Below are 25,975 nucleotides of genomic sequence, written 5' to 3'. Positions count from 1 at the left end.
CCGCCTGCTCGCCAGGGAGCCCCAGCGGCCTGAGGGGCCAGGAAAGGGAAAAGGGGTGATTGCGCCCGGCAGGCTCGCTAGCCTTGCGGCCAAACTTGCCTCAACCTGCCCGCTTCTGTAGCGGTTCTGACTTGTGCGTGCCAGCGGCCTGGTGGCAGCGCGGTCGGCGGGGCTTGCTTCCCACCACCGTTTTTTTGGCGGGAACTTGGAGGAAGTCTCCTCCGAGTCTGGGATTGCCCCTAGGCCTCTGCTGCTGCTCTCCTGCCCTTTCACAACCGACCCACGCGTTAGCTGGAGCTGCCCGTAGCAGGGTGTGCTCCGTGCCCATCTCCACGTTACGGACTGGATCTCCAGTCAGCCTGGCCTCGGCCGAGATGCAGCATCAGGCCCCCTCGATGGCAACTGCCGTGGCAGGTGGCAGCGCACAAGGCGTTATGCCTTTCCTTCCAGTTGTACACAGCTGTACGTGACGTGCTCCTCACTCTCTGAATGCACATTAGAGTTAATCCCGGACAGTTGGAATGAGAAAAATTATAGAAGGTCTGATGCAAAATTCTCAGTTCCTTTCTTCTCCTCCCCCGCCTCCCCAGAGGCAAGTTAGCCTACAGGATAAATTCAGGATGAGCACTGCTACCTTTCACACTTAAACATAAGATTAAACATAGCCTTTGTATACTTGATGAAAAAAATAGCTGGTTTTGCTTTAGCTTTCAAGTGCTACTATGTCTGTTTATTTTGCTTTTTTCTCTTCAGCCAGTCCTGTGCACCACTGATTTTAAAATTAAATTCATTAAGTCATTCATTAAAAAAAACAACAACAAAACCAAAAATCTGTTTTAAGATTAGTTCTACAAGCATATTTATGCTTGTGTTTTTGAACCAAAAAGTGAAAGTGAAAAGCTGGCCCAGGAAGAGTTAATGTGTGCTGATCTGCAGGTCACACTTCCAAACACGTGCGGTGGAGAGGGTGAGTTAGAAAACACTGAATTGTAAGAAATGTTTGATTTTGGTGCATTATTTTAAGAAGCAAAATGCTACAATTTTTTTTTTGCCTGTAATTCCATTTCAGAATGTGGATAAAATCCAAGTATCGATATCTTTGATGAGAATAGAATATGATCAATATCACAGGTGTGTGTTTTATCAATATGATATGATGGGACAGGCATTTGAAAAATTTCCCCAGTTTCTTGTTATTTTAGGCCTGTTCCCAAAGAAGCAATTTTAGGCTACACAAAACTGTACATAGGCAAGAGTGGAAGACCCCTGACTGTAATGTTTGGTTGTTTTTTATTTTTTGTTTTGCTGTAGATTTGGAATGGAAAATAATTTATGTGGGCTCAGCTGAAAGTGAAGAGTATGATCAGGTGTTAGACTCTGTTTTAGTAGGACCTGTTCCTGCAGGCAGACACATGTTTGTATTTCAGGTAAGTTTGATTTAACTGTTTCTAAAAGGGTTGTGTTACTTTATTTAAAAATCAGTGAATCAAACTAAGAGGCACTTGAAAAATAGTGGTAAGCTCGAAAAATACTTCAGTCAGCTCTTCAGGTATGATAAACCTTCCTTTAAAGTCTAGGTATTTCTTGGCCCTTGGATTTCCATGATGATATTTTTTCTTGTGGTATCAATAATTCGAGATAGTGATATAAGCACTGTTCCTGTAGCTACTGATAACTTTGGTTTATAAATATATTCTAGATCACTCTGTAATCAAGAGCACCAGTTACCTGGTTTACCCTGGCTTAACTGTACCGCAGTCGATGGGAGTTTTAGACAATCAGGAACACTAGGTTAACGTAGATAACTTCTTCAGAAGATCAGGCCAACAAATGCATTGTAGAACTCAGCCGGAACAGGCAAGAGTTCATTTCTGCTTGGCAGGATAGGTGTGCAATGGTGATGCTTGGCTAAGCATGCTAAATCACAACAAAATATAGCTATTAAAATAACACAGAATTCCAATGGTAGGTAGCAGGCATTTGGAACACAAGTGTGTAGATCAAGACTGTCCAACAGAATCTGGAGTGTACTGTAAAATACTGCTGGTAAAGCCAAAAGTTACTGGGAAGGAATAATAACAGGAAGGAAAACGGGGGGAAAAACAGCACTATTCTGGTTTCCATTTTAAGTCAGCAAGAGGGGAAAAAAATCTAAAGCAGACTTGTCTGAATTCTTACAGAAGGTTTGTTTGTTGGTTGGTTTTTTTAATCAAAATTATGATTTAAATCACTTTTTTCCTCTATCAAATACTAGTATTTTTTTTTTTGTAAACTGAGAGCAAAATCCATCAGCAGAGAAATTGGGTTGAAACAGTATGGCTTTTTGTGCAAGAACCATGTTGCTTTCCTAAATTCACTGAACTTATTTAATGGCAAATCTATGTTGGAGTATGAGCAGTCCTACAGGACAGGCTGAAGGAATAGGATTAGCCTGGATGTTACATTTATCAACCACACACGTGCAAAATTAGTCTTGAAACTTTTCTGCTTGGTTTTGGAGCTGAGCCTAATTTTTCCACACTACAAATAAAGCAGATGTGCAAATGCATCATTTATTAACAGTTCTTCCATTATCAAGCTATTGTACCTGATGCCATTAATTCGTCAGAAATAGACGATCCTCTATTGCCCTCAAAAGGGCTACCTTGCAGCACTCTATCCAGAGAAATCAGCTGGTGCTTACACTTCTAATTTGAAAGATGCACTGTTCTCAATTAAGTTATAAAGATTTATGGTTGATGGTGGTGGGAAGGAGCAAAAGTAAGGCACCTAAAAAGGCATGTTTTGGCTGTATGATTAGAAAGACCTTGAAAATTAAACTTACTGGCCTTGCAGTTTCTGTAGGATGGACTCATTGATTGTATCCTGCTTATAAATGACTCTACAGCTAAATCGGGAGTAGAGATGTAGACATTTTGCTTAGATTGGACTAGGTCCTGTAGAAGAGCCAGTGTTCCTTCTCTCTTATATAAAAAAGTATCCCTTGTATTTATTGTGGAAGTACTGTTAGCCTAAGTAGTTAAGACTTCAAAAGCACTGAATTTCAGGTGTGGGTATGACTCGGCTAATGTGTAGCCAAGAGACCACCAAAAACCAAAGTGCTGCAGTCAGCCTTTGCTGATGGCAGAAGCTGTTTTGTTCACCACACTGAAGCAGCCTGGGAGATGGAGAGAACCAGCAAGGGAAGGCCCGAGTGGGACAAAGCACAGCACTGCAGGAGGCGTGTAATGGGAATAAAAGATTGTGTTCACTAGGGACAGCACAAGGGAAGGACCTTGCAGATGTGCCCTAAATTCTGGGTTGATGTGAAAGCAGGTATATTTTTGTGGTTAACCTGAAGGCCAATTTTAAATACAGTCACTGCTCAGCTGCCAAGATGTACTATTTGAGATTCCCCTGCTAGGTAGGCATGTGTTAGCAGTTTTACTTTAATCCATCTTTCCCGTTTGCATTTAGGCTGATGCACCTAACCCAGGACTTATTCCAGATGCAGATGCAGTGGGTGTAACAGTTGTGCTAATTACATGCACTTATCGAGGTCAGGAATTTATTAGAGTTGGCTACTACGTAAACAACGAATACACCGAAACAGAGCTGAGAGAGAATCCACCAGTAAAGCCAGATTTTTCTAAGGTAAGGCACATTTTGTTCTAGCAAAGTTATGCTTATAGAAAGAGGATTTTAAGAAACAAAATCAAAGCTTAAGTGATACCATAAAGTGCATCGAATGAGGCATCAGTTGTGGAACAGACTTGGGGGGGACAAACTACAAGTGCCATGTAGTTGCCATAAATTTCAAGAACATTGAGAAGCTTCAACAGTTTCCACCAGATTGAAGCCTTGGCGGGACTTTATTATTTTACACTGACTGTGTGAAATAAACCACTGGGTTCCTTCTGCCTGCAGCACTGTTGACAAAGTGGCTCTGTTCTTGAGAACAACAAATTTTTTTTTCTAGAACAGTCAATTTGGAACTAAGTTTTAAGTATTAATTGAACACAGATGTTATCCAGCTGTTCTAGTGTTAGTGCTGCATTTTCTGCAAAACAGTACAAACTGAAGAATCTGTTATGTATAAAATGAGAGAAGACGGATAACCCTGGTAAGAGCAGGTTGGATGATTATCTGATCAATGATCAATTACATATATATATATGTCTTCATGGTAAAAATTAAACCAGGACTAGAATTAAAAGATGATGTGAAATAGCTATTTGGAACGTAATACCTTGAGGAGAAGGATCAAATAGACATTAAAATGTGAAACACCCTACCCAGGCAGACTGTACAAACCCACAAGGTTCTATACAGCACCAGGGTTTGCTCTCATGGGAGGTTTTGCAGAGCTGGGTTTTCCCTTCATGAAGGCTGGTGTGCATGTATGCACACTTAGGTTCCAAAGTTGTGTGAAGGTGGAAACTTTGTTTCTCAAGTTTGCATGAATTATATGACTGGATATATGAAGAAATGAATAGGATAATGCATGTACTGTAATGCCTAGTACAGAGATGATCGCTGTAGTCCTTGAAACTGATCTTCAACTGTAACTAAACTGAATTGGTATACAAATAGGTTTTTAAAAGTCACTAATAATTTTCTATGATTAAGTTAATTTTCGGGGATCAGAAATTTAAAATTACTCTTTAGTTTGAAGATACATAAACCTTCCTTTCTTTTAAATCGTATGCTTGTTATTTTGGGTGTGAATCCCAGAATGTTGACTTCCTTTAAGCACTTGAAGTTAGAAATACCTAGTGCTACTTGTCTTAATTCTCTTGATTAGCTTATGTAAAAAGTTAGTTCTGCTTCTATGAAAAAGAACAGCAAAAGCTGTCATGTATTTGTATAAAAAGTCCTTAATGTGACTTTGGGACAGAATTTAAGCATGCAAGTTGAATAGAAGGTTATTAAACATATTTAATTGATGTGTAATAGAGCGTACTAAACTCAAAAAGAGAAATGGCCTTGTTAGTTTGCATAAGGGGTTGGGGAATATTTAATGAGTGCACTTCCTTGGAGAATAAAATCAGCATTACTGCCAAAGCACTACCAACTTTTCCTGTAATCAGCCTTAACTTTCATAAGGACTGGCCAACAGTGGTAAGTTGCCGTCTCCCAGAATCAGCTATTACCTTGAGAAAGTGAGCATTTTCTTTTTCCTTTGTAGATAAATAAATACAACATGTTTTCAAAGGAAAATGAAGGTCATCCATGAGAATGAAATACATGACTAGTGTCTAGGCATATGCAGTGCCACAATATGAATATCTTCCAAATCTAAGTAATGGTTTTATTTTAAAACTTTAGTAGACTAATTAAATTCAGTTTGTGAAATCAAGCTAAAGCATAGTAATTTTAATTGAAGAAAAGGTTGTAATGAAGACAGACAGTTGATGGAATTGCTACAGTTACTGCAAACACTGAAGTGGATGCAAAATTTTATCAAGTACTGTGGTTTGCAAAATCTTTGTGGGAGTAGTACCTTGCTTTACTAACAGCTAGCTAAAATAATAAACACTTCCGCTTTACTTGCAGAGTTCTCGTACAGCCCAGAACTCACAGAACAGTTAAAAACAGCCTCTCAAGAAAGCAGTTATTTTGCTGAGTAGGGAATTCGAGAGTAAATGAACAAGTTGTGTGTATGATCCATAGACAGTAGCTATAGATTCACATTTATATCAGTTACTTCCTTAAACAAATTGTTTTACACATTATATAATCTGTGTTTTCTTCTTTCCCAGCTTCAAAGGAATATTTTGGCATCTAATCCCAGAGTCACGAGATTCCACATTAACTGGGAGGACAACACTGAAAAACTGGAAGATGCAGAGAGCAGTAACCCAAATCTACAGTCGCTGCTTTCTACAGATGCGTTACCTTCAGCGTCAAAGGGATGGTCAACATCAGAAAATTCACTAAATGTTATGTTAGAATCTCATATGGACTGCATGTGACTAACCACCATCATTTTGGTACTGTACATGTGTTAAACTGTAAAAACAACCAGAACTATTTCCCTCCAATTCCATAAGTACATAGTTGACAAGCAATGTGAAGAACTTGTTTTAAAACATCCTGTAGAAAGTTTATAAAGAAAAAAAACAGTATTTGAGCAAATTGTGGAATATAAATACAACTATTTTTAAGTAATTGCCTTTTTTTCTCTAATGTGTTATTCGATGTGGTCTAAACCAAACCTGATTAAAGTATACATATGCTCCCCCTTCCCCCTTTACTTTGTAAGCACTATTAAAAGCTGAAAAACTGAAACTTAAAACATTCAGGCAAAATGAAGGAATAATGCTATGTCCTCATCTCTGATATCCAGATTGCCAAATATAAAGTGTCCTTTAATAGCAGCTTAAGAACAAAACTGTCATTAGATGAAGTGCAAAGAAAAAAATCTTAAAAAAAAAAAGTCAAAAAATGTCCTTTTGCTGTGAAAGCAGGCAGCACGGTATAATTTTAGGTGCAAGCTTCTTTTCCTTTCAAGGCACATACTTGTTACTTAAAGCATGCAACTTGAGATTTACCATCTGCTGTCTTGGATTTTAGGACTTTTTTTTTTAATCTCCTGCTGCTGCTTAGTCAAACTGTGGTTTGTTTAGGACCATGTTTTACATGAATTTGGGCTGGCTGTCTCAGCAAAGAACTCTTTTTCAGCCACTCTAATAGCACATACAGTTGGTTGGAAGGATTCAAGCAGTTACTAAAAAATTTAAGTATCAAAAGGAATAGCACAAGTACCAAAAAAATGCTCTTCTGCAAGATTATTATGTACAACTGCTGGTTGGTATGTTTATTTTCAGGTATGATTTATTCATGTAGTCTTTTTACCTTGTAATAAGGAGTTCAGATGCTTGCTTTCAATTTTTTGAAGTATCTGGAATTTAAAACTTTCCTGTTTTCTCTCTACCCTTTAAGGCAATCCTATATGCACTGGTATAAATCAAGATTCAAACCCTGTTATGGCAGGCATGACACACTCAGGAATACAGTGCCTGCCATGAAGCTCTTGCATGGAGACATATCTATAACCTGAGGCATCCTTAAAGATAAGAACTCGGCAGTAAATTGTAAAGACTTATGACATCGTTATGACAGTAGCAATTGAGTTATTCCTTCCAATCCTCATCAGTCTTATACACTTCCTGTGACTATATGTGCATTTAAAATTGTAAAATCTGTCACATCAAATTACAAGAATATAGTTCTGCTAGTTCCTAGTAACTGCCCAAATTGAACCCTTCTAGGTTCCAGGCCCTTAAAAAAGGGTACATTTCATGGTGACTGACAGTATAGCTCTGAATAAAAATAGAACACTCTCTCTTCTCTTTCTGCCCTCTAATAGGGATGAAGATGTCCCAGGCAGTTAGCACTGCTATATTTCCACATAATTAGTGAAATAGTCTTCATTTCCAACATGTATATTTTTTAAAAATTGGAAAGGAATGTATGTGCACATGAGTCTTTCTTGTATGGAAACTCAGCAGTACCTATGGTAGCTGAATGAGTTAATGAAATCCATTAGTATTTGGAATCTTAATGTATGCTTTTGAAAGTCTCTCTGTAATTGTTTAAAATGATGATTGGTAATTTAAAAATGTTAACACTCTCATACCTGTATGACTCAGCACAAAGAACTGGTCTCCCAAACCAGCAGTTGCTTTGCTTGAGGGCTGAAATTATTTGAACTTTTTTTGATTTTCACTTGCATTGCAACTTTTAAGGTCTACAGTGACGTTGTGAGATTTTTTTAAATGCACTTTCTTGTTCTATTTATAAACCTATTTAAGATACCTCTTGATTGATGTCTCTCTAGATTGGCAGGCTACTAAAGTCTGCCTTGAGCTGAGACTACTGTAGCAGTATTTCAAACCCTTGCACCTCTGGATAATTCAAATGAAAACATGATCAGCTATGTGCTGTAACCAGAATCCATCCAGCAGTAGCATGAAGGCTCCTTAGAAGCCTATGCCACAAAGTGATAGAAGCAAACTGTATCGTTGCTGTTGCAGAATGAGCTACAAAATATAGTCATGAAAACTATGTCACCCAGCAAACCAATTAATTTAGAGAAATCAGAAAGTGAAGATCTGTTGTTTTATTTAAGGAAAAGTCAACTGTACACATGAACTCGAGTGCAATAAACGTCAAGCTAGGCCAAATGGCACGATGCTGCGGTAGAATTTGGCACCACCATCCCTGATGCACAAACACATCCCAGATAGAGCTGACCACCAATTACAGGAAAAAGAATAACTGCTGTGCTTGGCAAAAACTGGAGAGCAACGACCCTACCTCATGAGAGCACCTCATGATCTTTGCAAGAGAAGTGGTCTTCCTATGCTTTTTGAGACACTGGATGGGTCTCAGGTCTTCTACAGCTTTGTCCAGATCTTAGCAGTCCATACACAGTATCTTCTGAATATCACATTTTTGGCAAAATCTGTGTTCCAGAGACATGGAATTGGAGAAACCAAATCCCAGCAGAGGCTTCAGCTCCTATCATCAGGCACCATCACAGTATAAACTCAGTGGTATTAAAAGACAGAGCGCATATAAAGCATCTCTGTAAAGACCTGTCCCTGCTCTCTGAACGTTTTGAAACAGCAGGGCTGTACATGTGATGTATAGACAGCTACTGCAGACAGCACAGCTTTACAATTTCAGGGTTGAAGATGAGTTCACCTTCCCACAAATCTCTTTCAGAGACTACCAAGATGCAAAAGAATGCTGCAAAGTCTATTGACAGGACTGGTGATGCATCTCACTGTATTTTTACCTCAGCTAGATAGACTCAATTCCATTAGAAGATTGTCTTAATGCTTATCAGAGGGTGGTCATGTACAAAGAAGTAAATGGATCAGACAAGGTAACATTAGTATGAAAAACATGGGTGGGTTTTTTTATCTCTAGCTTGAAAAAACTTGCCTCTTCATCTTACAGTCACTGTGATTTATTTGTGCATCACCTTCAGCCTGAATTATTATGTCGCTCAGAGTCTGAAGGGGGAAAAAAGGCTCCAGCTCCACCATAACGAAGGCTGGTGAAATTTAACCTCTCCAGTGGCTCTACAAAGCCCCACTGAAGAAGCCAACCCTTACTACCAGCAGCTCAGAACTTGGCTATAATAACCACAGTAGCTTAGTTTATAGCTCACCAGACAATCTGTATTCTTGAGATGTGAGGGACAAAGTCACAAAGACTTTCCTTTGTAGGGCCTTAGCTGCTGCGTGTCTGGAAGTCATCTCAGCTGTACGAAGACGACTGTCCACTGCCATCTGAAAATGATGGTAGGGAACAAAGAGGAAAAACGAACAAAACACCTCCTGCATACACACTCCTGGCAAATCCTTTTACCAGAGACAGAAGAAGAGCAAAGTTAACTAAATCTCGTGGCTTTTCTCTGGGCAGCTGAAGGACATCCCTCACGTGCAGAGTTAAAATAACCATCCTACTCCTTACCCACAGCATGGTGCTCTGCAAGCTTGCAGGTTCTCTCACTGTTTTGAGAGCCACAAAAGTATGGTCCAGAGATGATGGGTCAACGGGTTTGTGGTTGCCAACTGGAGGGCTCTGCTCAGTGCCAGCTGGGAAAATGCAACGAAACTGACAGCTACCTGCAAAGGCAGGCAGTGTGCGTGGGACTACTCATGTTAGGCCTTCCCATTTGTATTTGTTTGCAGTTAAAGTTCTGCTTCTTAAGAGCTGGTGTTGTAGTGTGTGATACAAGAGCTGGCCTGCAGGAGATGGGTGGAGGGATTTTTGCTGGGTTTTTGGTCCAGATGAACACCTGAGGAAGAAAAGCCAGCTGGAGTGACTAAGGAGGCTTTGTTAAAGACAAAAACCCCAAGTTTGTACCTGGAATCTAGAAAGCAAAGGCCCTTTCAGGAGGGGAGGGAGGGAGGATACACTTCCAGTATTTCCAACTGTCAGTAATGCTGGATTGGAGGCATGGCTGGGTACTCATTCTCCATGGCACAAGGGAAGCAACTGGTCTGGCTGCAGATAGAGAAAATTAGAGGAAGGAGGTGTGTGTGCTGCAAAAGGGCTGTACTTGATGTAAGAGACAACAGCTACATGTTAACAGCAGTGTTAAGAACTGGCTGAAGTGTCAGGAACTTTTACAGGTTCCTGTCTTGGGTCTCCCTCCAAACACCCCTGGATCATGAGATAAAGAGGCCTACCTGTCAACATAAGGGGGTCTTCCAGTTGTCCTGTCTCACTAGAAAGGCATGGCAGACCTGCACGGATACAAACTGGGAAGAAGTGGGGGCTTTATGGTATGGTAATGGGCATCCTGAAGATGCAGGATATGCATCCAAAAATCAACTGCTCAGAATGTTTCAACAGCAGGATGAAGAAGTCCGAAGGCCTGCCTGGATGTATTACACCAGAATTGTGTAAGAAAGGCCCAAACCCTCCAGCTAACATGACAAAGATGTTGCTCCTGCAGTATTTCCTGTCTATCCTAAGTACAGGTCTTCAGATACACATGTATGAACGGGTCAAAATTTCTGAAGACACATACATACTTGGCTAAATAATCTTTTGCATGCAGGTAGTCAACGTAAACTGCCTCTGGACAAAATCATCTTGGTGCAACATTACTGAGATGAAATTAAGGAAATTTAAGGTTCTGCAAGGGATGAGACATTGTCACAGATACAGCATCTCTCTGATGTGTTCTGATCACAACTTTAAAATTAATTCCTTCAAGCAGTCTAGCAGACTTCCTACAGAGTTAATGCCTCTTCAACTTGCAGCTCAACTGTTTAAGGAACAGCCAATGAAGTCACGCTCTCAGGAAAATATTTCCAAGGCACATGCTCATAGAAAATACTTCAAGTTCATGTACAATTATGAATATTCAGGAAAAGAATGAAGAATCTTGTGGTAGATGTGAAGATTTGAAGAGTGGCCTAAAGGCTACATCTCTATTAATAACCTCATCAGGGCCAGGGTATGGATCCACAGTAGTGAATTGTCAGCATGCTCCCTTGGCACTGCCCTAGCCTGTATCAACCAGGGGACGCCTAGGGACAGTCTGGGCATTTACAGACAGGGAAAAATGTCTCCAGTTTCGGTGTCTTGCACACCTCGGGACACTGACACCACACACTCTGGTCATAACCATAGCTGGGTGGCTCATGTCAGCCACTTTGAACTGGCTTCTAATGGCTCAGAGGAGACACAGCTGCAAGCAGGGAGAGGCTTATTGTGGAAAATAAAAGCGGTTGTTTCCCCTTGACTTAGTTGCCTTCAATGAAAATTTTTAAAACCATAGTAGCAAACAACTGTTGGCATGATATGGACAGTGGTAGAGGTTGCAAAATGACAGCAAAAAGGCAATACTCTCAAGGCTCTGTAGAGGCTGTAAGAGGAAGGGCCAGAAGGTTGCATTTCATACAGCTCAGGAAGGCATACTGTACAGAACCAGAGCTGGAGAAAGCTTACAGAACCCAAGAGCTGACAGTCTCCCAGATTTTTAGACAAGCTGTTCTAAATACAGTTCAGAAAATTATTTAAGGAGTCCATCTGTAGAGAGGCAAACATCAAACAAAACTTTGCAGAAATCGGAACAGCCAAATATGCACCAGGAAGCAGCAGAATGACTCTGGCCCAGATGTCCACGAGCTCCAGACAAAGCAGCGGGCACGTGTGATGGTTCCTGTCCTGATGAGTCAAACGTACCACTCAATTGATCGCTGCAGTTCCCAAGCTCCAGGGAAAAACGAAGTATTTTCTTACTAGTGATTACCTCATCCGATTATGCACAAGCAGCACTATGGCTCTGGGGACTGCAAAGCAGTTGGTTAAATTCAGTGAAAAGTAGGAACCATCAGAGAGAATTTGTTACACCTCACTAAGTCTCCTTTTCTTCTGGAAAAACTATGTATCAATTTATAAAAATTAAAGGCACCTGAATGACTCCCTGTCATTCTCAGATGTCAGGCTGGAGGAGGGAGAATGACCCCGGCCACTACAAAAACTAAACACTGTGCAGACAGAACCAGACAGTGGGACAGATGATTCCCTCGTCTTTTATTTACAAACCAGAAAGTCCTATAGCGGTTTAAGAAATATTTGCCATTGAGTTGTGGAATGTGGAAAGAAAGGGAATTTTGGCACAAGGAGAATGTTAAAGACCTAATAAGCTCTCCTGGTACCAATAAATGCTTGTACAGAAAACCAGAGAAAACTGATACGAGAGTTAGGGAAGCAGAAATCTAATTCTGTGGTTGCTAAATAGCTTGTGTCCTATAACAGAACTGGATGGGTAAAGGGTACAAGATGTGTTAGTCCACAAGATCTTACCCAAGGTTTGTTAGATATCAGCAGTTTTCTCTAAAAGAGAGAGCTTTTAGCACTTCTCCAGGGGTTACCCAATCTCAGCTGTGTCTTTTGGCCTGCAGGGACTGTAATCCCAGAGCTGCAATCAAACTGCAGTCCAGACTGCTTTTTATATAAAGTAAGGAACTAGTTGGAAGTGGAACTTCTGGATGTAGTCTTTGTACACTGGGGGGAAAAATGTGCATTAGGACTCTCCTTGCATGAGAAAACAGAAACTGGTAATCTGAAGTGTGCAATTATGACAAGGAAAATAAAGCACTTTAATAGTTCTCTATCATCCGGAGCTTCTGCACGATGACCAAGTTGACAAAATCAATGTTAGGTACAGTTACAAACGTTTTCACAAGAAAGAGACTCCTTTCAGAGGGAAGGCAAAAAAAATAATTCAAACTCCATCCAAACTCCTGGGCTAGAAATGAATGCTTTAGTCTAGCGGTTCTAGCTATGAAAAGTTCCCTGAAATTAAATGAGGGTTAATAAGATTTCTTGCTAGTGACTCAAGTTTCACTTGTGATAAGGGTCCTAAAGAATTTTAAGGTGGAAATTTGGTGCACCTCCTGTCAGATTTCAGGAAGGAAGGGGGGAGTGCATGAAAAGGAAGAAGCTTTTTAAAATACAAGGAATCTTTAAGTGAAATGTAGATGATCTGAAGACCCTAGACAATCCTTTCACAAGATGAAACTCCACCTCCACACACCATTACAGCTGATTCTGTGGCACAGATACCACAGCAAGCTTGCAAATGGCAAGACTGGTTTTCAGGGAAATGTCTTTGAACATTCAAAGCTATACAACTAGCACAGCTGAGCTGGAAAGCAGATCATAGGGAAAACGAAGCACAGGAGGGAGGTGTGGTGAAGAAGGCAACAGCAACATCAGCAGTCAAAAGCAGCTGACACAAGGAGATTACTATGGACAAAAGCGGGCAAGGTCACATTGAAATGCTTGGCAAAATTTAACTCCAGGTCACTGTCAGTCTCCTAGCAAAATTTAAATTACCCAGCCTGTTCTCAGTTCTTAAGGCAGAGCAAGAGGTGGAAAAAATGGTAGCTGAGCCAAAATGTTCTCTCTGGCTTCTATCCAGACCGATTTGTCAACAGCCAAATGGAAAACCTGAGGCGTATGTGCTTCCTAACAAGTTCCCTGCACACAAGAACGTATACGTTCAACATCACATTCCACTGCCACAGCTACAGAAGACCCAGTACACACCTGTGCACATAGCTACGGAACTGGGAAAGACTCATTCTCTGCTTCTTCCGTGTATAAATAATGCTGCTTCCCAGACATAAAATGCAGAGCAGCACTACCTGAGAAACGTTCCAGTTACACATGCTAGCTGAGACACCGGGTTTTGTCTCTAATTATTTTGCAATTTTGAATGTACTAGTAATATGGTCATTTGCTCAAATAAAGTCATTTGCAGAGGTACTCTGACCCTGCACATTGTCTCCAGAAGAGTTTGTAAAGATAGCTGGCATTCAGAGCCACCTGGGATGCATCTAAATTTAACAACAAAAAGATCTTGCTCTCTGAAACCATCTCAAAACCATCTTTATAGGTCAGAAATAATCCCTCAGCACAGGGGTGAATTTCCAGAAAGCTGGCAGAAATCAAACTGGCACCTGGCCTGAACACTGAAAAGAACAGAAGAGAGGAGAGTATCTGTTCAGGGGAAACCAAGCGATGCTACCCATCACACAGCGTGAGCTCTGGAAACATCTCAGATTTGTCATAGCTGGGAAGAACACTCAAAATACAGGTCCAGGTCATCCTCTGCTAGCAAAGCAGTCAGAGGTGTCCCTGTATGAGGCTTGTAAGGATCCCTGCTAGAACCTCATCACGCTGCTCCACTGACACTGAAGGGGCAGGACTGCCCTTCTGCAGAGTCACGCCAAGCCTCACAGGCCTCCACAGCAGTTCACACAACCGAGCACATAAGTTCTTGTAAGCAGAAGGCCCCTACCTAAACATTCTCCAGTGAAAAAAGTGAAGCGCTGCAGCTGAAGCAGCACTTACCTGCGCTTGTGGATCCAATTCCTGCTGTGAGCACAGAGCGTGGCATGATCTTTACTGCGTACTTCAGAAACTGAGATTTCCCCGTACCTGGGTCTCCAACCAACAAAAGATGTGATTCACCTTGGGGAAAAATGTTGATGTAGGAGTAGATGGTTCATATACAGAGAAAGATATATACAATATGCTCTGAATTAAATAGTACTCATTATTCGCTAACGTTTAATACTACACATACATTACAATATGTAATTCTGTTTAAGACTGCACAATTTATTGGGTATGATAAATAAATTGTTTTATAAGAGCACCCAGACATATTGCTGCACCCAAACCAAATATTTACAATAAAATATTTTAAGAGTATTAGCCTGTATTTGACATACTTCCCGTAATGTGAGTTCTTATATTTCAGAATACTCACTTCTCAGACTCAACTCACTCTTGAACATGAAACAGGAGTATACCAGGGTTTAGCCATCATTCCACTATTCAGTTACTTAAATTATTGTGAAAAGAACTATTAAACTCAGCAGGTTGTTTTTCTTAACTAATTGTGTTACATAGCCAACAGTTCCACAATTTAGTGATATCAGAACAATGCAATTACAGAAGTAAATAATTTGCCTACAACAATCTCACTGAAGTGCTCTAAAGTTACTTTGTTGTCTTCTACTAAATATTAATACAATTTCAATTCAAACATAAAGTCTATAACCTTATTCAGCTGCTGGAGCATTAAGAAAATCCTGTATTTGTACATACAGCCATACTATTTTAGAATTATTATGACCTACATAGATTACGACCTGTGTACCACTTGGCACATGGCATATTTGCCATCTAATAACAACAGAAGGAGAGTCAGCAGGCAGATAACTTACAGTAACAGAAGTAAGTGAGATGTGCTGACAATCACAGATGGAAAAGTCTGGCATTAGGAAGTAAAATGAATCCTTTAATTTTTCCTTTCACCGTACTGTAGTGATCCACATTAAGGAAACATTAATATTCCATCCTTTGATGCCAAATACTGCTGGGAATATGCTACTAGAAAGCATTTCAAAACATCGCTTATACAATAAAAAGTAAGTTTATGTTTAATTTAAACCAACAGCCTTTAATATTCTACCTAATGAATCCTGAATGCCTGCTCTTACTGGGTTTTACTTGGGAAAAAAGAAAATAAAAATAGGAAGTCTAGACACCCACTTTATTTGTCTGAGATTCTGGAAGAATACTCAGCATTAATCAAAAATTGCTCTCACTCACGAGAATGGGATGATTATGCTTCTGAAACCTTACTGGTTTGATTTTGACAGGGAGGGATGTGGGTGAAGACATGGTCAGGAACAACTCTGAGAAAGGAAGGGATACTATTAGAAACAATACTCACCTCTGATTCGAGTGCCAGTAGCATCAGTCCTCTGTACACCACCAGCAAGCACCATGGCTACTGCCAACTTCACCAGGTACAATCCAAACACTTGAGGACATAAGCTGGCCAAAATTTCATTCCTCCCTAGAACAGGAGCAAAAAATGGCACTCAGTCTTATCAGTAAGACTTGGTTTCCCATGGAGTCCCATGTACATTTTAAGTCCTGTGTACACTGAGAAATAACTGTCCTATGTCCACAGTCCTATGTACACTCACACATCATTTGAGTCTGCTTCCTGAACCAGAGGAATAAGACAAGGAAGAACTAGTATTATTATCATTATCATTATCATTATCAGGATGATGATGATGATGATTATTATTATTATTATTTTATTTTGAAAATAGGACCCAAAGCGGTTGTTTGATCCAAGTATTTTTCATTATAAAGAAGTTAAGTCTTCCATGGTCATAAGCAGCAAAGCCAATCCAATTGCAATTTAAGGAATGCATGGCCTGGATACCATGAGAAAAGGCACTAATGAAATGCCATCGTGCAAATTCTTTTGTTTCACAGATAAAAGTGCAGGGCCTATGAAGAATAAAACTTTAAAGTTTCCAAACTAAAATATTCTCTTGATAACTGGTGTGTTGTACATTCAAGAAAACAAAGAAAACATCTAACCCTTTGAAGTACTTTGCCCTAAACCTGTGTACCCATAGCATGACTCATTTTCTCAGTCTTGTCTTGAATCTCCTCTTTTGACCCTTCTGTGTCAAAGGTCCCCGTCCTCCTCCCTACCACAGTCTCTCTCCAGCAACTGAATATTTCAATCTGGCAAAATAATGTTGTTGACCTGGAAGGTGCATAACAGAATTACTTGTCTCCTTTTTGATTCTGACATAAAGGATCACAGGTTTAATGCCATACGTTTGCAATGCCATTGCTAGGGAATAAAACAGTGACCAGTTTTGAGTTCTTAACTTCATGTTTTAAATTTAGATGCAAGTACGTGGTACTGGCAAAATATGCAGACATGTAACAGATGGCTTGAGGCATGCGTGTTTCTTGTGGAGGTCTTCTGAGGGAATTAACACATCTTTGTCCGAATAACACATCTTTGTCCAAAAAGGTAATTTTAAAAACTTTGGTCAGCCACAACATAACTCAAGATTTAACTCCACAGTTGCCTCTACTTGACTTCTGGTTCATTTGCCTTGTCTGTGCTGAGCAGGCTCAGCACTTCTGCTGCTTCTGGACAGTATCCAGAAAAAATCAACTCACCTGCATAAGTTGTTTGAGAGGCTTGCCATGGTGGACTTTCTCAGGACACCCAGTACCCAGCATTGGGAATTGACTGACATAAAATGCAGTAGTAATTACCATTATCTCTTGAAAAACAGTAAATATACATATGTCCTGTTGTGAAATGGCCTATACTTTAGACTCCTTAGTCAAATTTCATCTCTGTCCCAACCTGAGAGGGCTCAAATTCAGACAAATGACCTGAAACAGGTATCTTGGACAGTCACGGACCTTCTAACTTCTTTTTTGTAGCCACTTCATATTACTTATTCTGAATGGATTAATTTTGCATAAAACCACATTGCTTCCTGCAGGCTTCCAAAAATTGTCCTGAGAATGAAAGAATAAATGAGACCTTCAAAGAGGATGGTGAATTCCTTTCTGAACAGCTCTAACCAGGGTGATAAGAAACATTCTTGTTCCAAACAGCAGGAGGGCAGCAATTAAACTGCTTTCCAGGAAAGGCACCTCTGAAGAATCTTTGCCACTGACAAGATCTCAGATTTCTTATATGAGCACTCTAATTTTTAAGCTGACATGGGCAACGCTCCCACATGCTTTTCCTCCTATTTTGTCTTCTAAGAGAACGACTAAGCCCTTTTCAGGGTTTTAAAAGACAGTGTTAGCATGAGACAGTTCAGTGACAGATCTTGAAGAGTCCACTGAGCTCCTCCACGGTCCGGGAGGAGGGTCTCAGGTTATGGACAGGGACAGAGCTCCAGACAACTCCTGCCAGTTCCTATGTGTTTGACCGCAGACCACGGTAAGTTTAGGAGACAGAGTACCAAACGTTCTGGCAGTTCTGGAGGCCACTGTGAATTGGGAGTCTCTCTCCACAGCACCTAAATCAAAGGTGTAGGCATCCACGAGTTAGGGTAAAGACGAGATGTGCTAAGCTCTGTGGTGAAGATTCACAGCTCAATTTGGGATGCAGAGACAGTGAGTCAGATCTCTCGCCCCAGAGTCAACAGCTATGCTGACTCAAAGCAGATCTGGTCCACACTGTTTCTTCTAAGAAGTATGCTGTTTCTGTCTCGATTATGAAACGCTTTTCTTTTTTTCCCTGATGCTTACATTATTTCTCATTTCTTGTTGATAAATGTTTCACGAAACACTTGACTAGAAAGAGCAAAATAAGGAAATGTACTGGAAAAAAGTACATTATTGGAGGAACAGGTGGTGGGATAGGATAATGGGGGAAAAAATGTGTTCAGTCACTGTATTTTCACTCCTGATTTCATCTATATCTGATCACATGTTCTACTTAAAAGCTTTCAACTACTAACCTGCTAAGGGATCATTCCTATGCATTTCCCAAAAGTCTTCAAATTCCTTGCGGACTTCTTCATCGATTACAACCCCTGCTAGCTGCTCATTGTTTACTTTAATGTAGTTGGCTTTCAAAACAAGCTCCAAGTCACAGCGTGCATCCTCACGGAAAGGTTTCCACCTCTGCATTACCACTCCATACACCGTGATGTCATCTCCTGGAGGTAAAAACAAAAATTAGGAAAATAACATCTGACTCGAGATATGCAGATATGTCAGTAGGCTGCAATGCATAACAGTGCGACTGACATCCTGTGTCACAGTTAATAAGGTTGAAAAAACCCAACGACAAGAAGCAAACCCCCTGCAGTTACTGGAAGTCTAAAACACACATTAGGTAGATTGCTTATGTCTTTCTACTTCTGTTTAAGGTAGGTGAGTTCTTAAAGCTGTACCTCTGCTTGTTTCCTCTTTTAGAAAGGAGAAATTCACAGTAAACTGTAGAAGCTCTATTATAGATTTACTATACAAAAAAATCAGTCAAAACTTGTTTGACTTCTGATAACTTTTGTGATGAATCCCAGAATTTGTCATTAACATTCTGGCCAGTGTGTTCTTCTGAGAAAGTACAACCAGAAATGAGTTTCTTGTGGGGATGTGCCTATCTGAGAATTTTTAGTCCATTCTTCACACATCCTCCTGCCAATTCGCTTTCTTTTTGAACACCAAGTAGCTTTTTTCACCCACAGCACTCCTTAGATAGGAGGTCAGGTCACCAAGCTCTCCGAACCTTGAGGGGTACCACGTGCAGCGTGACAGTATGTACCCATTTCCTCACAAGGTTTGGTGTTCCCACACTAACAAGATTTAAATTATTTCTGGACGTCACAACACATGCGTGACATTTTCTGGAATACTCTTCAACTGCTATGCTAACATCCAAGCCGAAACAGCAACATGACAGATAAACATATCCCATTCAACAAGCCCTCAGGACTGACAGTCCACTTGGCCAAGATTCACCTCACAAGGAAAATTAAAAATGCCTGTGGTACAAACACATGCAATGTTTGCAGCATCCTCACCAGACTTGCAGCTGTCCACCAAGTCATCTTCCAGAACAACCACCATGCAACGAGGGATGCTCCCAACAGACAGCCTTTGCACCTAGGAGATGGGAAGGAAAAGCATTTAAGGACTGCACCTTTCAAATGCCATTTACAGCTGCTCTGGCTTAAGGACCTACCTTCCTTTCCTGGAACTGAGGTCAGGCCTTGCTTTTTCCTCACAAAACTTAAACAGTAAATATGCCACTGCTGCCATGAACTTAATAATGCAACTTTAATGCTTATACTAATGGAAATGGGATTGGGTATTAAATTAGCTGAAGGTGCTCAATCCTGGGAGGTGCTGTGTGATTTCAAAACCTTCCTGAAGAAAGCTCACTAAAAGAGGTCATTGGAAAGAGATGCTTTTTTTTAATAACTTGAGATATTTTTAGATATTTCTTCAATATGCAATATTTACTTCGGGTGCTGAAGCACATCCATGGGTTACATAACCCTTCACTGAAGTTTAGAGATTATTCTCTATACATGTTTTATAATATGCATATATATATATATATATATATGTAAGTTTACACCTAGGTGTCGAGGATTAAATCAACAACAGGAAAAAACAAATCGCACACAACCAGACAAACGTATATTGACAAATGTGTCAGTACTCCTGTAATTCTCCTTCTCTTCTCCAGGGCAGAGTCTATGCAATCTTGTCACAGTCTATTTCTGACCAGCAAACCATTTATGCTTAAAACTTGCAATAGTTTTTAGAATATCCCCTGCACAAGAACAACAATCAGAAGTACTTTCTCAACCTGTAGCACAGTTCAAATTCCTAGATTTATTCACTCTCTAGTGCCTAGGAAGGCTAATTCATCCTTGGGTATTACCTAAATGGCCACAGGCAGTTCACATCACTGTCAGTACTGGTGGCACACACACAGTTACTTGCAGAAACACGAGTGAAATTCATTCTCGGTTTCACATTACTGTGTTTAATAAGCACACGCCACTGAAAATCCTCCCTATTGTAGCGATCTGTGTGTCACACAGTAAAACAAAATAAATGTTACAGAAACCATATGTGAGAAATAACCATAATATATAAATAGGCAGCATAGGCTTAATAGGCTTAATTCCTATAAATAGTTTATTCCTTTACTTTCTAGCTATTCTGAACTTTAAAAAACTTAATTTCTAATTTCATACTCTTCTGTTTTCATACATTGTGCACATAGATTAGCGTCACTATACTCATAATTTATAAAATCAAGCCCCTGAAACAACTGAGGAGATCCTGGAAAAGATTTCTGAAAAAGACACTGAACGTATAAATAAACACAGAAGCACTGCCTGCAATACACCTTACTTATTCTCAGTTTTCATGCAGTGTAGATTTTCTTGTGCCAGTTTGGTCTTAGATATGCGCTAACATAAAAAGAGGCCAAATTATTTCTTACACCTCCAGCTTAGCTGTACTTCCACCCAGGGCTACCTTCAGAAAAAGGAGCACATGTTCAGTAACTGTTGAATTCAGTATTGGCGGAAGGGAACAGACATTTGAGACATCATGTATTGACCACGCTGCACCACTGCAGCTGGCCTTGGCTACCACTGGGCTAGCTTTAGTCCTTACAGAAACAACACAAACGGTGTTGCAAGGATTCAGCATGGAAATTTAACCTGCACACTGGCCTCAAGTGTTCTGTACAGTCTGGAATGGAGTTACCTCATAACGGAAGTCCAATCAACAACTTAATTCTGACATAAACATGAACAGGTTCACTAAAATTAAATTATTCCAGCAGGAAATTAAGCCCCCAGATGCCTTCTTTAGTAAGTGAATTCTTTTTGTACTTGAGACATCTATACCTTAATACCCTCCCCTTTTTCTCCATCTTATTTTCTTTTACCTGTTCCTGAATTTTGATTTCCTGGTAGTCTCTGCAGCAGGCAGGAGACGAGGTTGTGCCAGAGAGACAGGTGAACTTGGTTGAGCTGCAGCCTTCTTCGTTACGACAGGCCGACGGACGACAGAAGGCATAGTACTGCTCGAAGTCCGCCTTGACGACAAACACATGCTTGCACTTGTTGCAGATGTAACTCCGTTCAAACTCCAAAACTTTCACCAGACTGGTACGTATGACGGTCCCCATAACAGACAAGAAGTGGCCCACATCCCTGGTTTTAGGAATTTGCTCTCGAGTCAGCTCTGGGCAGACAGGCAAACCTGTTGAACAAAACACGTGCAGCATAAGGCTACGCCTATCAAACGTGGACTCACAATGCAGTTAAACAGAAAGACCAGAAAAAATGTCAGACACACTAACAGTTGCCATTGTTACTACGTTTTCCTAAATGTGCTTCAACAACGCTGCTGTACCGCAAATCTGATTCACTGCCTCAGACAGTGAAAACCATCAGAGCTGAGCACTAACAGAAAATGTTCCCATTTCACTCTCCTGCTCTTGCTAAGGGCTGAGCAGTCATGAGCAGTTTCCATTTGTGGAAATAGCTCCCAACATTCTCAAATCTGTTTATTAATTCAAATTATCTTTTGGCAAATGCCATTTATTCTGCATCTGGGTTATTACAAAATTTCGGTTATGCTACTTAACTGTGGTTCAATGTTATTCCCACAGTTAAACAAGCGTAACTCCTAATCTTGTGTGAATTCTCAAGTCTAAGTAAATTTAAAATTCAGAGTCTGCGAGCATTTCACCTTAAATCCGCATTGCATACCAGTAACCTGAAGCACAAGAAAGATGGCACAAAAAGAATATAAAGGTGTTATGAACACAACCAAAGCAAATTCACTTGCGTATTCGAATTCATAGTGATGGGACATTTTTGTGGCACCCAACAGCCAAATCTGTGGTGTACCGATCCCGCTCCCACATGCGCCCGTGTGGCCACCACTGAGCACCACGGCAGCTGAAATCCTCAGGAAGATGAATTGACCTCCACAGCCTACAAAGTCTCCATGGAAATAAATGGTCTCTGAAATGCACACCTGAGGACAGCATCAAAACACTGCCTCTTCAGAAGACAGTACATGAACTGCACGATACTAGTAATTATCAACTTAAAAAGAAATTACCTGCTCTTGAAATAATTTCTTAGCTTTACTTCCAAAATACAGCTCGGAAACAGAGACATAAAATAATAAATCTGCTAGAAAACTATGTTTCTAAAGGGATTAAAACTATTTGTCCATTTGGGTCAAATCTTCTTAGTAGCTTTGGTTGCTAAAGAAAAAGGACATCACATATTTATTTCAGTGTTTTGAAAACCAAATGCTTTGTTTCAGACATACTGAAACATTCTAGTTCGATGCTTTTAAGCAAAGTATTTGACCTTCTGCTTTTGTTTAATGAAAATATTTTTCCGTATTACGCTCATTTTAAAAGGTAAAAGAATCATGTAAAAAAAATTAAAGGGAAGGAATTAAATAAACTGGAAAAGAAATAGAAGTATTATATAGAGCTGCAAACAAATTTTTCTGGTTGACTGTAACAAAGCTATTGATATAGTCTACCAAAGCTGCTGAAAATCCTTTTTCTTCCACAGGTTTGCATTTTATTCAGTTCAGGAAAAAAAAATCCATTCTTTTTCTGTTTTGGCATATTTTTTCCCAGCTCAGTACTGCTGCAGCTCAACAACCTTCACAAAATACAACACATCTTACACTAGAGAGAGCTGCAGTGCTGTTGTCGGGATCTTTATGATAATGTCTGTGAATACTGAAGAGACAAGAGTCTGGGTGGGGAAAAAGGAGCCTTCATTCTGATCATATCAGACTGCTCGACAAACCCTGAGTATGTGCCTCTTTGAATCAGCTTTAATGTATTAGTAATAACGTGTAAAACCAAACTATCACCAGCAGCTTGTCCATCAGTAACAGCCACAGTGGTGCTCAGGCCAACGCTAAGTAAGGAAAAATCTTTTAATGGATTTGGAGCAAAAGGAGAAGTTTTACAAATTCCAACAATGCTAAAATTGAGATAAAGAACTTCATCTTTTCCTTTCTTCAGTGAAGTCTGGGTAATCATCCATCATTAATCACTTCATACTCACACTCCCAGAGCCTCTCTTTGAACTCCCAGATGCTCTGTCCATACCAGTATGATCATGCTGAGTTTGCATTCTTATACCTAGCATAAGCAAACCCACTTCTCCTCACTTCAGTCCGAGTCTGACACACAGATTCCCTCAGCCCCACTCCAAGTATCTGCCTGTCGCTCCCGCCAAAAAGAGGATACCACCTTCTCCTCGTTCCCGTTTGATGTGGGAATGGGAAGCAGCACTCAAAGACAAGAATCCTGAAGGTGATCAGAACCCAGCATCCACTTAAAAAGTAACAGTATCATGGGAAAATTTGAGTGGAAAAAAGCCCGCCGATCATTTAGCTGATTGCTTTTGTTTATCCAGTAGCCAGCCTTTTGGTGGTACAGCACATACACCAAGCTACATGGACAGATGTTCTTTGGATCCAGCTGGACCACAGGATAACCACCTCCTGCTCTTCATCTATTTCCCTCCTGCTTAGCGATGGAGTGATTTGGAGTCTGCTGACTAACCTCTTCCATCAGTGATCAGTCAGACCTGCTTTTATCAGTTAGTAAAGCTGTTTGATCAAACATGACTAATTTTGCCTGAGGTTGATTAGGGAATATTCAGACATCACTGTGGGAGGAACGGTCAGCTCCAGCTGATACAGGAGCTGATACAGGAACAGGAAAGTCTTCAAGACACTGCTGCTCGTGCTGCGATCACCCGCCCCTTGCTTCACTCCTTCTAATACTTCCTTCTAGCTTAAAGAATAATCATAGTTGGGGCAAAAATAACTCTGTTTTCATGCTGAAGCCCTAAATGATGCAAATGCATCCTAGAAGGCTAGGGGGAAAGTTTTAATTCAAGGCTGCTTTTATAGGTACAGAGAGATGCCCGATATTTCAAACTTTAGTACCACACAGAGGCCATCCTTTTACACCACAGGCTCAGCAGTTGTATACAAGCTCTGTAACACCTAAATGGGTAGCAAGCCCTTGTTTTTTTCCCTAGAAACCCTGAGAAAATAGTGTTATGAGAACCTCAGGCTAATTTTATTTCTGATGTATGTGTTCTAATGACAGTATTTTGAACAAAATTTACAGGGGCAAAACACTGGTCTATTTAAAAACTGCAATTCATCCAAGTTCAAGCTGCCAAAAGACTGAATGATCATAAACCACCCGAACACGGGGCGAGGGAGGGAAACACGGGCCACCAGCTCACGGTGTTGCAGACACAACAGCTCCAAATAGTTACAATCAGAAATGATCAAAGGGTCTGTGCCACCGCTGACACCAGTTCCCCACAACAGGCAGAACTTGTACTTCACACCTTGAAGCTACTAAAAATTTCCTAGTAATAAGGAATAATGGCATATCAACTTGTAGTGAAAAAAGGACAAAATCCTCTATTAATGAGCATGCCTTCCAACAGTTCACTCCAATTTCATAACAAGTAATTTCACAACAATTAGTTAAGCATAAACTTTGACAGTTTCAGACGAAATTGCTGCAACACAACTCAAAATTTAGACTTTGCGTCTTCCAGGAGATGGATGGAGACCATAAAAACGATGAGTCAACTGACATGGTAAGGAAGCCAACCTGCAAAAAATCTGTGAACTACGTATCTTCTCCTAATTCAGTTTTTTTTTCCAGCTGCTGATCTGAGAAGTCTCTTTCCCACAGAAAGGCTTTGGTGCAAGTCCAGACCCAGCAACAAATGCCAGCCATTGCATGCACGCCATCAGGGATCATAAGATCATAGAATCATAAAATTATAGGATGATTTGGGTTGAAAGGGACATTAAAGATCATCCAGTCCAACCCCCCTGCCATGGGCAGGGACACCTCCCACCAGACCAGGTTGCCCAAAGCCCTGTCCAACCTGGCCGTGAACACTTCCAGGGAGGGGGCATCCACAACTTCCCTGGGCAACCTGTGCCAGTGTCTCACCGCCCTCACAGTAAAGAATTTCTTCCTAATATCTAATCTAAATCTACCCTCTTCCAGTTTAAAGCCATTAATGGATGGCTATAGCTTTTTTACTGGGCTGATCTACACAACTCCATGTGTTCCCATGGGTTCTTTTCTCTTTACTAAACACCAGCCATTCCGTACTACTTCAAACGCTAAAACTGCAAGAATTAAACTCACTCCTTCCCTTGATCCCCAACAGTGTTATAGAATAAGGGAATTTGGCAGTGCTGACCAGGAGGTGTCCCCCAGGGCCCCTCGCTGCCACCCCTGTCCCACCACTCACCGCAGACCCTGGCGTGGAGGTTCTGCTTCAGGCTGAGCTGTGACGAGGCAGTGGCGGCCTGCAGGGCTGCCAGGGCGGCCCGGCGCAGGGCGCTGTCGAAAATGGTCAGGACTTCACCAGGGTAGGCGTTGAAGTACTCCCCGATCTCCATGTTGGTCTCGAAGAGTGTCAGGGCATCGATGACGACGGGGTAGTGCGCCTCGCCATCGGCTTCCCTCAGGATGCCCAGGAGGTCGTGGTGGTGGTGCTCCAGCACATAGGACTCGAAC

At 40.8% G+C, this 25,975-nt stretch overlaps 2 protein-coding genes across 2 annotated transcripts; one reads left to right on the top strand and one right to left on the bottom strand.

The window, feature by feature from the left end:
- Positions 1-1,313: 1,313 nt before the first annotated feature.
- On the top strand, positions 1,314-6,150 carry ASF1A (anti-silencing function 1A histone chaperone; the record flags this gene model as incomplete). The annotated part of the gene is made up of 3 exons (XM_010186997.1): positions 1,314-1,427; positions 3,457-3,633; positions 5,742-6,150. Coding segments are annotated over 3 exons (504 nt in total), but the record flags the coding sequence as incomplete, so codon positions are not given.
- Positions 6,151-13,450: 7,300 nt separating this feature from the next.
- Positions 13,451-25,968, bottom strand: MCM9 (minichromosome maintenance complex component 9; the record flags this gene model as incomplete). The annotated part of the gene is made up of 7 exons (XM_010186996.1): positions 13,451-13,500; positions 14,377-14,496; positions 15,770-15,895; positions 18,345-18,545; positions 19,413-19,494; positions 21,305-21,621; positions 25,707-25,968. Coding segments are annotated over 7 exons (1,158 nt in total), but the record flags the coding sequence as incomplete, so codon positions are not given.
- Positions 25,969-25,975: the final 7 nt, after the last annotated feature.

The sequence above is a fragment of the Mesitornis unicolor genome, unplaced genomic scaffold (genome assembly GCF_000695765.1).
Source record: "Mesitornis unicolor isolate BGI_N332 unplaced genomic scaffold, ASM69576v1 scaffold29916, whole genome shotgun sequence".
Classification (NCBI taxonomy): domain Eukaryota; kingdom Metazoa; phylum Chordata; class Aves; order Mesitornithiformes; family Mesitornithidae; genus Mesitornis; species Mesitornis unicolor.
The sequence above is the reverse complement of the archived record's forward strand: the minus strand, read 5'-3'. Positions and strand labels throughout refer to the sequence as shown.